General features: G+C 48.2%; 2 protein-coding genes across 2 annotated transcripts; both read left to right on the forward strand.

Annotated features, from left to right (window-relative positions):
- Positions 1–343: 343 nt before the first annotated feature.
- Positions 344–6,268, forward strand: crk (v-crk avian sarcoma virus CT10 oncogene homolog). The gene is made up of 3 exons (XM_003968706.3): positions 344–900; positions 1,371–1,960; positions 3,579–6,268. The coding sequence occupies exons 1-3, from the start codon at positions 681–683 to the stop codon at positions 3,714–3,716; spliced, it is 948 nt and encodes a 315-aa protein (XP_003968755.1). The 5' UTR covers positions 344–680; the 3' UTR covers positions 3,717–6,268.
- Positions 6,269–6,798: 530 nt separating this feature from the next.
- ywhae1 (tyrosine 3-monooxygenase/tryptophan 5-monooxygenase activation protein, epsilon polypeptide 1) lies at positions 6,799–11,837 on the forward strand. Its single transcript, XM_029843317.1, has 6 exons — positions 6,799–7,017; positions 8,471–8,670; positions 9,073–9,179; positions 9,279–9,485; positions 9,680–9,816; positions 10,806–11,837. Exons 1-6 carry the CDS (start codon positions 6,954–6,956, stop codon positions 10,856–10,858), a joined length of 768 nt encoding a protein of 255 aa, XP_029699177.1. The 5' UTR covers positions 6,799–6,953; the 3' UTR covers positions 10,859–11,837.
- The last annotated feature ends 2,161 nt before the right edge of the window (positions 11,838–13,998 follow it).

The following is a 13,998-nucleotide window of genomic DNA, read 5'->3' on the forward strand; positions in this document are numbered from 1 at the left end:
GCCAAGTGTTTGATTTTAAATCCACTAAGATAGAAAAACCGTCAAGTCAAAATGCTTGTACAAGAAGTAGAAGGTATTTTCCAAAATAAAAGCTTGTGTGGAAAATATACCTAAAAGATACAGAGACACGTGAAGGTGAACTATCATAAAAAGATCATTTGTACTACTTTAATGTTAGTTTATAACTATGATTGGGACTACTTGACGATTCAATCTCAAGATTGATATAGTTTTATCGTTACGCAGGTAGCTCTAACCGGAAGCTTGTTTTATTTTGGAAGGGCTTGATGAGCTTGGCACACATGCGTCTCTTGCGCATACCTATTGCGTCACATCCTGTGAGTGGGGTCCTATTTTTTTGTTTTCCCGTATCCGCCATTTCAGTTTTTGAAGTTAGTTGTCATCGCTTGGTGGGTCGTCGCTGGTATTCTGTCGGTAAAACGCATTATATGATTAGCGGAGCTTGATCCCGGCGAGAAAGCGAACGAAGGCCAATCTTATTCCCCAGCTGTGGTTCTGAATCCGCGAATTGATGTCCGTAGGGCTCGTTGCGGATGTCGCCTGTTTACTAAACGTGCTCTAGGCGCTAAAGTTTTTGTATGAGTTGAAGGCTTCGCTTGTGGATAACGGGAGGGAGAGAAGGGAAGGCCCGGTGAAGCCTCGGCTCTTCAGTAGTTATCATGGCCGGAAATTTTGACGCGGAGGACCGAAACAGTTGGTACTGGGGTCGCCTGAGCAGACAGGAGGCTGTGTCTCTCTTGCAGGGGCAGAGGCACGGCGTCTTTTTGGTCCGGGACTCGAGCACGATCCACGGCGACTACGTGCTCTCCGTGTCGGAGAATTCCAAAGTCTCGCATTACATAATAAACAGCATCAGCAACAACCGACAGTCCGGTCCAGGTAAGACGAATGAGATGATGGCAGAGTTTGCACATGAAGGTGCTGCTGTGATTATTCTTGCATGACTTGCACCAAAGGAGATGCACGCTGCAGGCCAGGGGCTAAACAAATATAGATGGTGGTGTAAATTTACAGCCGAAGAAAAAGCCTTTGAGGTATATCACACAAAACTGTGATTTTTTTTTTTTCTCTGAAGAAATTTAAAAGTTATTTAAATTTGGACGCATCATTCCGATTCGAACCACTGCTGACAGTGGAAAAAGCTGTAAATATCCAGAAGCGTCCCATTTTGAAATATCTGGATCAAACAACTGTTGGCGTGCATCTGCATCAGAACATCTGCATAATTGTGCATAGTTTCACAGACTTTTTAGGAAAAGAAATGAGCTCTGCATCACTAAAACATGCACAGATAAATATTTTTAGGGGGAAATTATAACTGTGTTTGACTCCTCATTTAATGCCACTAGGCTCAGCGCACCCACGCTTCCGCATTGGTGACCAGGAGTTTGTTGCTCTCCCTGCTTTGCTGGAATTCTACAAAATCCACTACTTGGATACCACCACCTTGATAGAGCCGATCAACAAGTCCAGACTCACCTCCTTCATCAACGTCGGTCCTGGTGGAGGTCCCCCACAACGCCTGGAAGACGAATATGTCCGTGCCCTTTTCGATTTCCCTGGCAATGATGAGGAGGATCTCCCTTTCAAGAAGGGCGACATACTCCGAGTTCTCGAAAAGCCGGAGGAACAATGGTGGAATGCCCAGAACTCAGAAGGCCGGGCGGGGATGATACCCGTGCCGTACGTGGAGAAGTACAGACCGGCATCCCCAAGTTTGGTAGCAGGGCACGGTCTGCCTGGTGGACCACCAGGGGGAACTGGGATGCAAGGGAACTCTGATGGCTCTGCAGCCCAGACCAGTGCCCCGCTCCTGGGGGACCCCAGCCAATACGCCCAGCCGACCCCCCTCCCAAATCTCCAGAACGGACCTGTCTTTGCCAGGGCCATACAGAAGAGGGTGCCTAATGCCTACGACAAGACTGCTCTGGCCCTGGAGGTAAATATGGCGCTTTATCTGGTGTTTTGTCTTGGCTTCAAGCGAACTCTTGGCATGTGTGGGATGGGAGGAGATGAAGGATGTAGGACCAACCCTCTCAGCTTATCGGGCCTGAAGTCATTTTCATTTCCTCTCTTTCCCATTGTGCTTGCAATTGTTTCTTCCCCAGCATTTGTTAAGCAGGGGACAGGAATCAAGGTCAGAACGTGCACCGCCAGATCTTTGGGTCATTTGCCAAATAATTCGGGCTCTGCTGCTGAGATCAGTCAGATCAGCCCGCTCTTAATTTCTATTAAACTGGTTTAATCCTCCCAGTTGAGCACAGAACAATTTATTGGTATAATAAGGCAAACAAGTTGGAGTTCCATTTGGCTCTGCTCCTCTCTAATGGTGTCTTGGCTGTTAAATTGTCCGGAAGTGAGAGCGAGGCTCCCGAGGAGCAGGTCGTTGGGGGAAGGAAATAGTTTGTGTATGGGAACAGGACTGTTTCCTTTAGCCTCTCTGAAGCCAGGAGTCAAGCTGAGCTGGGAGTCGCCCTCGGAGGCAATCGGGCCACAATATGGGCCTGTCTCAGCCGCTGCTGCTGCTATTGATACTCATCCATAGTTTGACCTCTCAAATGTTGGGCCTCTTTATGTGGATGCCTCTTTTTCTGCCCTGGGGCTGATAAGTGCTGGGTATGAGCTGGCTGCTGCCGCTCCCACCTGCGGCAGACCTTTCTGGCTTTGACCTGAGGCTGCATGTTTTCCCGGCTCGTGACTCAGCGAGGCGGCCCCGCATTGTTAATTATTACCTCACATTTCCCCGTCTTGAGAAAAGTTTTATTTAACAACACTCTCAGGTGCAGCCGATCTCTGCTTCAGTATCTTGTAGTTGCTTGTTTTCCTAGTTTGCATCGAAAGGAGGTGAATTTCTGCCCAGGGTGGCGTGGACCTTTATACCTGCCGTGCTTTAGGATGGTGCAGAATATTATCTCACCTTGGATTATGGTCTGTTCAGGCTCTTATATATTGTACATATGCATAAGGGCAGCTGCTGCGTTAGCAAACAGCTGTTGCTAGCATGGGTCATTCCACTGCACCAGTCTTCACTGGTGGATCTTTAAGTAGTGTCTTTTAGTTAAGTCATTAAAGTGAATAATTTACTGTAATAAAATGGTGGTGGGGGGGGGGGGGGGGGGTTGAAAGAGGGACAAATCCTTGCAAGAAACTAAGCTTTAAGGAGGCAATTGTAGCCATGCAAATGAGGCCGGTTACACATTAACACATGAAAGATCATTTAAAAAAAAAAAAGGTTATCGGACCGGTGCCGTGAGCTAAAACGGCGTTAACCTCCCTGTCGTCATCCACGCTGACTTGAACTTTGGAATTGGCTGTTAATCCCTGTTTGCTCAGGTTCATTGACACAAGAGCTGCCACTCCTCTGCCTATGTCCTAATTTAGGGCCGGGTCCACATCTGTACTCTGGTACCGTGTGTTTATTGCTGTAGGCAACATAAAATAATTCAGGTTTTTACTGCGGGCGGAGTGAACGTTTGTTTCCTCCAGGGTCTCCGGACGACCGCGGCGGGACTCTCCGCTGCATATTAATCACATCTTCCTCTCGTCTCCCTCCTCAGGTGGGCGACACGGTGAAGGTGACCAAAATAAATGTGAACGGCCAGTGGGAGGGTGAATGTAAAGGCAAACGCGGTCACTTCCCCTTCACGCACGTCAAACTGCTGGACCAGCACAGCGCGGAGGACGAGCTCAGCTGAGAGCGGACGGCTGAGCCGCAGATTTGGACGCTAGTATTAGACCCTCTCTCCTCCCTCCCCGTCTCACCCGATCGTCCCCCCCCTGCCTGTTCAGGCTTTTACCTGCGCCAAGTACACTCTCAAGAACCAGAACAAACAGACCCTGGAAATGCACACGCTTTTTTCTCTGCACCTCCACGACGACAGCTCTCACTTTTCTCCGACACCTGCTCTGGCTGACATTTAAAAAAAAAAAAAACAACAAAAAAAGGATCATAAACCCTGTAGAGAGGCTGTAAATTGATCTCCAGTTCCCTGGAAGGCAGAATGAACTTGAACGCCTCATCACGGCCCCGCTGTTGACCCATTAGCCACACTTGCTCCTCCTAGAGAGTCTCCTCACTACAGAAATCTACCACTTCCTCTTCCTGTGTTGGTGCCAGTAGATAACTGCTCAGTGTCATTTCTCATCTTCACCTCACCTGTCACCATGGTTACAGCACTGGAGGATCACTTATGCTGCATTTATGTCAGACAGTAACCAGTGTAATTATAACAGCGCCGTTTTGTGTTTAGAATAGCTTGATTTTTTTTTTGTTTTTTTTTTTGTTTTAATATGCTAAATTCTTTTCTTTTTTCCAAGGGTTGAATGGAAGGACTGACGCTCGCCTCCTTTATGTCATGTGAATTAGAAGCTGCCACAATCAGACGTTATAGATGATTTAGGTACAAGAACAGGGTAATTACTAGCCTGGCTCTGTCGGGGCAACATAACACACATTTGCAAATTAACATATTCAGTTATATTCAAAAACAATTGTGTTGAGATCACAAGTGGTCGAATCGCCTACACTAATGGTCATTAAAGAAACATCTGCATTAGTGCAGCCAAGCTTCATATTTAACCCACAAACACCACAGGTCTTCTCATCATGGTGGGAAACGAAACGTTTCACTCCGACTTGTTTGTATTTACACCGATGCAACACTTAAAAAAAAAAACCCCAGGTGGTCATTTCCTCCTCAGTCACTCAGGAACTGCACAACTCCTGACTAATACTGAAGCACCGATGTTAAAAGGGAATTCCAGGTGTTCGGAACACGGCGAGTGTTGACAGACCAACACTTCCTCCGATCGTCGGACATGAACGCAGCATCGGTGTTGCGCAACACTGACAGGCAACACGACCGCGGCGTCTCTTCTCGCCCCGGGAGAATACCGAGTAGTGAATGATGTCGTTTTGGTAGCCGTAGAAACCGTCGCCGTGGGGGTCGCTGCAGGTGACGCCGCAGTCGACCCCCCGCATCTTCCGCCTCACCGTTATTCACCCATCTGCTGTGACCAAGAACCACCATTTAATCTTTTTTATGGGGGGGGGGGACCAACATTGTCATTAAATGATGTACTAAGTGATTATCATTACATGCTAAGATGATTTTGTTATCTGTAGTTTTCTTTCTAACTGATTTTTGTCTACGAGGAAACGCCCCCCCCCCCCCCTCCTATAGGGCCGCACATCTGATGTATATGAATGAAGTTGAACAGAGTGAATGTACGCTGGCCACCGTTGTTTCCACCCTTCTCCTGTTCCCAGGCTACCGTTGCAGAACAAATTGATTGCACATTTTAATCGGATGTGTCCATGAGAAGGAGAACGCTGTATTATTTGGTACCTGCCCCCTTTTCAAACGTTATTAATTTTGCTGCCATCTTTCACCCTGTTGTTCTTGTAATAATCGCCTGTTTTGTTTTTTTTCGTTTGGTCTTCCTTACTTATTCTTTTGCCATTTATTAAAGCCTTGTCTACTAACGACGCACAGGTCAGCATTGACTTTTTGACATCTGTGCAACCCGGAATTTCGGGGGGGAAAGAACCCAACAACCAATAGAAACAGGTTCCAGTGAGTCTTGCTGACCTCTGACAATCACCCCCCCCCCCCCCCCCACGATTCTTAGCACATCTTGGTTTGACGTGAAGCTTCATCTTTTCTGTTCAGAACTTTCCTCAGCGTGTCTGGCTGCTGCCCCGCGGCGCCTGTAGGGGGCGCTGTAACAGCGCTCAGCGCCTCCCGGGGGGGTCGCTGAGGTTGATCTGCAATTCCTGCTTCTTACCGGGGTCTCAGTTGTCCTTGAGTTCACCAGAACCTCAGCTTGGAGGCCTTGTGCCAAAAAAGAGAGACATGGCATTTTAAATTCAAGAAAATCTAATTAGGGTTGGTTTTCAAAAACAGCCGTTGAGGTGCCACGTTTTGGACACTGTACTTATGTGCAAATTAAGCATTTTTTTCATGCGGCACGTGCAGGTGCTTTGTAAGTAATGCATTTTTATTAATCGCATTGTCAATAAAACCACCGAGAAGTATTTTTTAGCATCCCTGCATGAAGTTATTCATTTCCTTTCATTAAAAAGATGAGAGGGTGGCGAAATGCCGGCGGGGATTGTGATCATGTCATTACGTGCCATTTTAATTATAACACTATATTCTTTCAAGACAATTGGGGGGGGGGGAAACTTTTTATTTTGTGTAGCATGTAATGTGTTAATATGCTAGTAAATAAAGACACACCCATGACAAATGATCTTTTTCTGCTCTTTGGAAAAGTTCTGATGCACTTTTTTTTACATCCTCCAACAGTAGAAACGTGATTTGTCCCGTTTGAACTGATCCAATGCTGCAGCAAATGAGGAGATACTTTAGTTTCAAGGTGGCGAAGCTATTTTGGGTGGATGAAACAGATCCTTAAGTGTTCTGTAACAAATATAAATAGATGCTGGTTGGAGACACACTTGTTCTAAATTTAACAATCAATTTAAAAAAAAAAAAAAAAACACAATATGATTAAGGGGGTGTAAAAAAAGATACATTTGACTCATAAAAACCACCCTGAAACCAGCAGCAGTGAATCGAACCTTTAATTCCCGTTAACCTTCTCGAAACATCAAAGTTTTGACCGTCGGCTGGAAGCTGAGCCCCCGACGGTGCTAAACGCTGGTGTTTTATTGTCGTGAATGATATTTACCGAGCTTTTTAGGGAGCGAGGGGCCGGGACGGAGCCGAGGGTTGGCGTGCGTGCGTGCGTGCGTGCGTGCACCGGCCGCCATCTTTGCTCCAGCTCGGAGCTGCCGGTGGGGCGGAACTCCACTCATCGACCCATTTGATTTCTAGGAACCCCGATCACACCTAGCAGGCGACCGGCTCTTTCACTGTACCCTTGCGACTCCGCGTAGCCCGCTCAAACCTGCATCTTAACACACGATGGGAGAGCGAGATGATCTGGTTTATCAGGCAAAACTTGCCGAGCAAGCAGAGAGATATGACGGTAAGACACGTTCAGAGCTCGTGCCGACTCGGATGTGTTAGCGAGTTAGCCTGCTAACATCAGCGGGGCCGTGTTAGCCGCGGCTACCAAGAGAGCTAACATGGATTTGGCTGCGTTTCTCCCACCCAAGTGTTCGTTGACATGCTTCTTGGCATGTTGCCGGGGGGTATTTATGTAAATGTAAAGCCAGTGTTGGGTCGACATGTCCCTTGGTTTTATAAAAAGAGTGAGCGGAGACTGTCACTGACAGAGACTGTCAGCGGCTAATGTTAGCGAGGGGGGCTACAACAAAATGGCGGAGTAACGTTATTGGAGCATGAGCTGTCATGGGTTACCTCTGCACCATGCTAGGTCTCTAGTGGAACCTTTTAAACAATAGGTTTTGTTAACCACACAAGCGACATGGATCGGTTAATAGCACAAGTAATGGGGCAACTTTGTACGTTTGTTACCACCTTCCTCTCGGCATCGTGAGCGCAGTGGTGGCCAGTATTGTCTGCTGTGTTAGCATTGCAGTCTTGAGGCAGCTGTTCATTTGGGGTGTTCCCCACATTTCTGAACGGATCGATTGCCGGAAAGGTCCTGACTGGTGCACTCCTCAGATTGCCTTGCCATTACCGGCCTGGCTGCTTTTAAAGGGCCGCTGACTCAGATCTCACGTTGCGTAAACGCAAAGTGCCGTGAATCAGTCACGCACACGGTAACAAGTGCAGCTACTGATTAATCTCCAGTTATCTGGATAAATGTTTTCTTCTGTGGGACGTGGTCGAATTAGTATCGTTTTTGCACTAAAAGGTGGTGGACGAAGATCGGTCTGGTCTTTATTGTGAGGGGGGGAAGCTACATTTAAATGTCAGGACACGACGTGCTTTGGAAAGTTCCAAAAGAAAGTTCCAGCTTGGCTTTTTCAAGGGTTCCTCCCTTGTTTCTTCATCATCATCCTCATGATCATTGAATAAATGGTTAGGTGAGAGCTCCTGGTAAAGAGCAGGAGACAAACTGCCTCTCAAAGAACGAAGAGACAATAGAATGGCTGAATTACCTCACGACACTGGTATTTAATTTGCTGAAGCCCTTTTTTTGGCCAGTTTTCGCTTTGCTGACAAGCTATGAACTTGTGAGTTGACCTTCTTAAAGACTTTGCTTTGGATGTACACTTTCAGTTCACTTAATTACCCGTGCATGCAAAAGTCAGCATTTGGTCGGGACATACCTTAAGGTCTGGTGCACCTTGGGTGGGCTCCGTGCACCAGCACCACCCTTGACAACGACTCCGCGTCTGTTTGTAGGATTGTCTGTGTCTAGGTGGAGGCTAGTGTTGCTAAGGCAGCTCATTTCCCACTGTGCTTTTAGAGTTAAAACCCTTTGTGACCCATTGTGAAGAACCAGTGGGCTTGATTTTTGAATTAATCTGCTGATATGTGACTGATGGTCTCTGTGTTCTCCCCAACAGAGATGGTGGTTTCTATGAAGAACGTGGCGAGCATGGATGTAGAACTCAAAGTGGAGGAGAGGAACCTGCTATCGGTGGCCTATAAGAATGTGATCGGAGCTCGGAGAGCCTCCTGGAGGATAATCAGCAGCATCGAACACAGGGAAGAAGGAAAGTGCAATGAGAAGAAAATGAAGATGATCCAGGAGTACAGGCAAACGGTAAAACGCTCGGCGAATACTGTCTGTTGCCCTGTCGAAAATGTGTGTTTGGACAGTGACTCTCACAGCAGTTAATGTATTACATCCTTCTTAGCAGCTTAAATTTGCTTTGCAAACACATAGACAAGAGACACAGACGGCCGCTGGGCAGAGAGCGAGGGAGCCGTAGCTGTCAATCACCGTGCAGTCATTAGAACAGCCGTGCACGAGTTAAACTGTCAGATAAATGGACCTTTTCCAGTGGCTACATTTATATATCCAATTTCTCCATGTTGCCGTCGGGCAGAACAATGACCATTTATTAAAAATGCATTTTAAAAGAGCTGAACTGATCAAGGTCATGTGAAAAAGGATTTGCATGTTAAGTAACATAGAAATCATTTTTTTGGGGGGGGCGTTTAGGTGGAAAATGAGCTGAAATCGATCTGTGGGGACATTCTGGACACGCTGGAGCGTCACCTCCTCCCATCTGCTACAATGGGAGAGTCAAAAGTGTTCTACAACAAAATGTGAGTTTTATCACGCAAATGTAATCAAAGGAGGAACAAATAATCCAGCCAAGGGATGGGAAAAAGTGCAAAGATCTTATTGGTTTCCTGCATTTCCAGGAAGGGGGACTACCACAGGTATCTAGCAGAGTTTGCCACGGGCAACAGCAGAAAGGAGGCAGCTGAGAACAGCCTGGTGGCCTACAAGACCGCCACTGATCTCGCCACATCAGAGCTGCCTCCCACGCACCCCATTCGCCTCGGGCTGGCCCTCAACTTCTCCGTCTTCTACTACGAGATCCTCAACTCCCCCGACCGTGCCTGCAGGTTAGCCGCGCTCCCGGCGTCCTTTCCCGTGAATCGCCGGCCCGACATAAAGCCTTTCCGCAAATAACAAGTTATTTATAGACCGAAACCTCTGAAGTCCCGACAATACTGGACTCAAACGGCAGCTCCTATTTTAATCCGCCGCCCGTCGCCGCGGACGCCGTAACTCTGCTACGCTGTGCTGTGTCTCTCAGGTTGGCCAAAGCTGCGTTCGATGACGCCATCGCGGAGCTGGACACGCTGAACGAGGAGAGCTACAAGGACTCCACACTTATCATGCAGTTGTTACGCGACAACCTGACACTATGGACTTCAGATATGCAGGGAGAGGGTAAGACGCCTCGCACCGACCTCCAGGCCTGTTTGATATAATAAAGCCCCCCCCTGGGAGCAGCCCAGTGTTTGAATGGCCACTGCTGAGCAGCTCCTGTGTGTGATTCCTCTGCCCCCCCCTTCCTTCTGCAGATTCTAGGTGACTCCTCATCTCTCTCCTTTCTCTCTGTAGATTCCTAAAGGAAACATGTTAACTGTACTTTGTAAGTGCTGACCCAGGCCTTGCTCCACAATAACTCACCCTCGGTCTGATGTCTCACACGTTCACGTGTCCCCCCCCCCCCCCCCCCCCCCCCCCTCCCCCCCCCAACTTGCTGACCTTCTTCCACAATCGGTTAAAACCTGAAGGCATCTTCAGGTTCAGCTGAGCTTCTCCTGGTGTTTATATGGACGTCTGAGACGCCCTCGGCTCCTCAAATGCCCTCTGGGAAGGATAATTACACGCTGCGTTTATTACAGTGGGACCGGCTACATTTCTTGCGTAATAGTGATTTATTTATTTTTAGAAGTCTGACACGAAAGCTCAGCTGAGTCGCTCGGGTTCCGAACACACTCGGGTCACCTTTTCCCTCCACTTCCTGCCCCCCCGCCCCCCCCCCCGTTCCCACTCGGAGGCGAATGAACCCAGTCCGGTGGCGGATGCGCTGGATTCAGCATGCGTTTGCCTCGGCGAGACGCGGCGACGTTGCACGAGGTTCTGAACGGGGGGCCGGCAGGAGGGGGTGGGTGGTTCTCGTCGAATAAATAGGACTAAATAAGTTAGTTCCTGGTGCCGCTTGGAATGTGGAGGGAAAAGTGAAAAGATTCCGGCAGCGGAGCCGCCAGCAGACGTCTGTCATTATGTGTGTGGGGGAGAGACGGGCGGTTTCCTGTAGCCGTGGGGCGAAGGTGCCGAGGCTCCTCCCACTCCAGCCAACAGAGCCCCCCCCCCCAGGTGAAGCTCATTCCTGAACAAACACTCAGAACCTGCTGTCTTCTCTCGTCCAGGTGAAGAACAGAACAAAGAGGCACTGCAGGACGTTGAGGACGAGGCCCAGTGAGACGACGCCACCACCAACTCCAGACCCTCCCTGCACCTCCTCACACCCCCCCCCCCCCCCCTCTTCTCCTTCCCCTCTTCCTCCTCTGTAGCTCTGTCACCCAGCAGGGTCGTTGGAGTTAACAAGTTTATTTTTCTCTCCTTTTTTATTTTTATATTAGTCCTTACATCATGTTAAGTCAATGCCACCTAATTGAGACAGGAAATACAACGTTAGACGAAGATAAAGAGTTTCTGGAGTGTTTTGGGGAGGAGTTTTGTCCTGGTACAACAGTAGTTATCTTTTCTTAATTGTATTTTTGGGTTTGTTTTGCTCTTTTTTTTTTTTTCCTTAATATTTTTATCAGTTGCTGGATGTATTGAGATTTTTTTTCTTAATGTAATTACAGAAATTAACTTTTATTACTGATGATGTTGACATAGTTCCGGGAGCCTGTTATCTCTGTTTTTAGTAAAATGCCATGCAAATCATTTTACCTTCTTTTTTTTGGGTTTAAAGGGCAGTGTGGAAACCTGTAGCTGCCCTTGTCGTTGTAGGTTTTCAGAGGAAATCCAGAGTAACTTTTACACGGCAGCGCTTGTGTCGTCGTGCTTCTGTCCTTTTCTTTGACCGTACTGTGCTGAAATACTGTACCTGCACACGCTCGCTGAAACCACGGAGGATGATTCGACGGTTTTGGTTTCTCACATGTGGAAAAGTCAAGTCTGGCTCCTGACTCCAGCGGTCCGCTCTGTCCTGAAGTAGCACGTTCATCTCCGCTGTCTCCCCCCCCCCCCACCTTTGGTTTCTTTCTGCTGGAGCTTCTCTGAGGTTAGGGGTCGTCTCTGCTCTCCTTTCTTTTTTCCCTCCGTTCGCGCCGTCAGGTGTAACTGAGCTGATTTGTACTACTGGATGTCTGACTGGAGCCACAGACAGGGAATCTGTATTCTTACTGAAACACAGCATGGAATTAACATTAAACAATCTAAATTAATCAATACAACCCGACTTGCCTTTTCCTTCGCCATCCAACTGTCCCCGAGTGAATGGAAATCTCGTCCTGCTGACCTTTGACCTTGTTAGAGTTTATCCAATGCTCTCAAACTTGATTCTCCTCGTTTCATCATGTTCTGGTTCATCGGTCCAACCTCACAGCTGCTTCCTTCGGACGCCGTCATTGCGTAATTGCAGCGTCTCGTCCATCTCAAAACAAAGCGGCGTCGTCGTGGTGATAAAAGTGTTTGGTTTTACTCAGTTATTCCAGAGGTGTCTCTTCTGGAGCCAGGCAGCGCAGAGATGCAGGGTAAATAAGCCGGGTGGTCCTGAGCTTGTTTTGGTGATTTGAGGCTTCGTGGACACCTTTGGAAGATGCCTTCCAGTGAAGTCCCAAAGAGTCAGCGGGTTCAGGAGCAGCAGCCAAGCACCTGCCGAGCTCGTGTCTGCCCCCTTCAGGTTACACCTGGTAACGGCCGCGCGTTGACTTCACGCCAATTCATTATTTACTGGTCCGGCTGTTATGTAAAATGGTTACTGTGGGTTTAAGTTAAGGCTGTGGCACCTCTGGGGGTGGGGGGGGTTGTCTGTCAGGTTACCATAGCAACTCAGGGTCGTCTTCCCATGAAACCTGAAGAGGGCAGCAAGCTCCAGCGAATGAAAAAATGTGTTTTTTCCACCGGGTATTAAGCGGCAGATCCATTCAGACGTAGATGGGCCGAGGGTGTGTGGAGGCGGCCGCAGCCTGGTTGGCGTCTTTAAACTTCCTCTCGGCTTCCTGTTGAAACTGGAAACTGCTGCGGCTTCGCTGCTGGCGAAGGCCGGTGAAATATTGCGAACTTCCTCCGCTGCTGCAGCGACAGCAGTTATAAATAGCCCCGGTTATTTTCAGACAACACTTGTGAGATTTGCTCAGGCTGGATCTGATCTAGTCTGGCTCCGGTTACACAGCAGGGTGGACCGGTGGGCTATACCGCCGTTACACCACGTGACAGGTGATATTCGGCGCTAACAAACGATTTGTTCATCAATAAGATAATTTAAAAAAAACATCTGGAAAATTTAATTTGATGCACAATGCGTTTGCAGTATGTTTATGTGTGCACGTGCTTGTGTGTCGCTGATTAATTTCTCCCCCAAACCAGGTAACAATGGTGTTTATGTCCGATGCCAGTCCTTTAAAAATGATGTGTTTTTTTTAGTTTTTTTAAAGAAATCTAAGTTCAAGTGTGTGTGTAGTTTCCTGTTGATGCCAGGCTGCCAAGAATGCCTCCAGCTGGTGTCAGAGGTCAAAGGATGTGTGTCGCTGTCACTTCCTCTCTGCCTGCGATGCCCACTCACACACATCTTGTTCGACATGGGAAAAACAAGCGTTTATGCACTTTTAAACGAGCTCTTAACACACATCAGGACAAAACCCCTCCAGGAATCACCTGTTGTGAGTCACCTGTTGTGAGTCCCGGCTGTGATGTTTGTGTGTTTGTTCCTTCACCACATGACGTGCTTTCGGCTGCACGTTTGACCTCAGAGGTCACGAGGGCGAGCCGGTGCTGGAGGTCGTCCCGCAGGCCCCTGGAAGGTCGTTCAAACGACGGCTGTTTATCCAGCGCAGGGAAACATTCGATGTTTTCTGTCACAAAGACTGGATGTGTAGCTGCACGTGCACGCGCGTTTGTCTTGGTTCGTGTGTGTTGTCAGTTCCTGGGGGACAGGAAGTGCACAGCGGTGAGGGCAAAAGGTTTGTTTGTTTTTAGAAAGTGTGAAAACGCGTGCCTCGCACTTGGACATCCGAAGGAAAATGCTGGTCCATCACACACACACACACACACACACACACACACACACACACACACACACACACACCAGGTTAGTCTCAACAGGGTTTCCTCCAAGACCCAGCATCCTGCTTCAGACATTTCCAGTATACACCCAGTAGATTGAGTGTGTGTGTGTGTGTGTGTGCGTGCGTGTGTGTGTGTGTGTGTGTGTGTGTGTGTGTGTGTGTTATCAAAGCAAAGACACAGTGCCATCAATCAAAGCAGAGATAGAAAAAACCTGAAGTTAAGGATCTACCTGATAAATGAGTGAATTAACGACCTAATGGGTGAATATCCCTCTGTTCCGCCGGGGTGAACGCGTGAGCCCGCCCCTCTAACTCACCTCTCCGG

Source organism: Takifugu rubripes, chromosome 11 (genome assembly GCF_901000725.2).
Source record: "Takifugu rubripes chromosome 11, fTakRub1.2, whole genome shotgun sequence".
Taxonomy (NCBI): domain Eukaryota; kingdom Metazoa; phylum Chordata; class Actinopteri; order Tetraodontiformes; family Tetraodontidae; genus Takifugu; species Takifugu rubripes.

What these genes read in the sequence shown, in the direction of transcription:
- crk (XM_003968706.3), top strand. Translation starts at nt 681, where the DNA reads ATGGCCGGAAATTTTGACGCGGAGGACCGAAACAGTTGGTACTGGGGT. An exon ending in CAACCGACAGTCCGGTCCAG is followed by an intron (nt 901 to 1,370) that starts GTAAGACGAATG and finishes TAATGCCACTAG; the next exon opens with GCTCAGCGCACCCACGCTTC. An exon ending in AGACTGCTCTGGCCCTGGAG is followed by an intron (nt 1,961 to 3,578) that starts GTAAATATGGCG and finishes CTCCCTCCTCAG; the next exon opens with GTGGGCGACACGGTGAAGGT.
- ywhae1 (XM_029843317.1), top strand. Translation starts at nt 6,954, where the DNA reads ATGGGAGAGCGAGATGATCTGGTTTATCAGGCAAAACTTGCCGAGCAA. An exon ending in GCAAGCAGAGAGATATGACG is followed by an intron (nt 7,018 to 8,470) that starts GTAAGACACGTT and finishes TCTCCCCAACAG; the next exon opens with AGATGGTGGTTTCTATGAAG. An exon ending in TCCAGGAGTACAGGCAAACG is followed by an intron (nt 8,671 to 9,072) that starts GTAAAACGCTCG and finishes GGGGGCGTTTAG; the next exon opens with GTGGAAAATGAGCTGAAATC.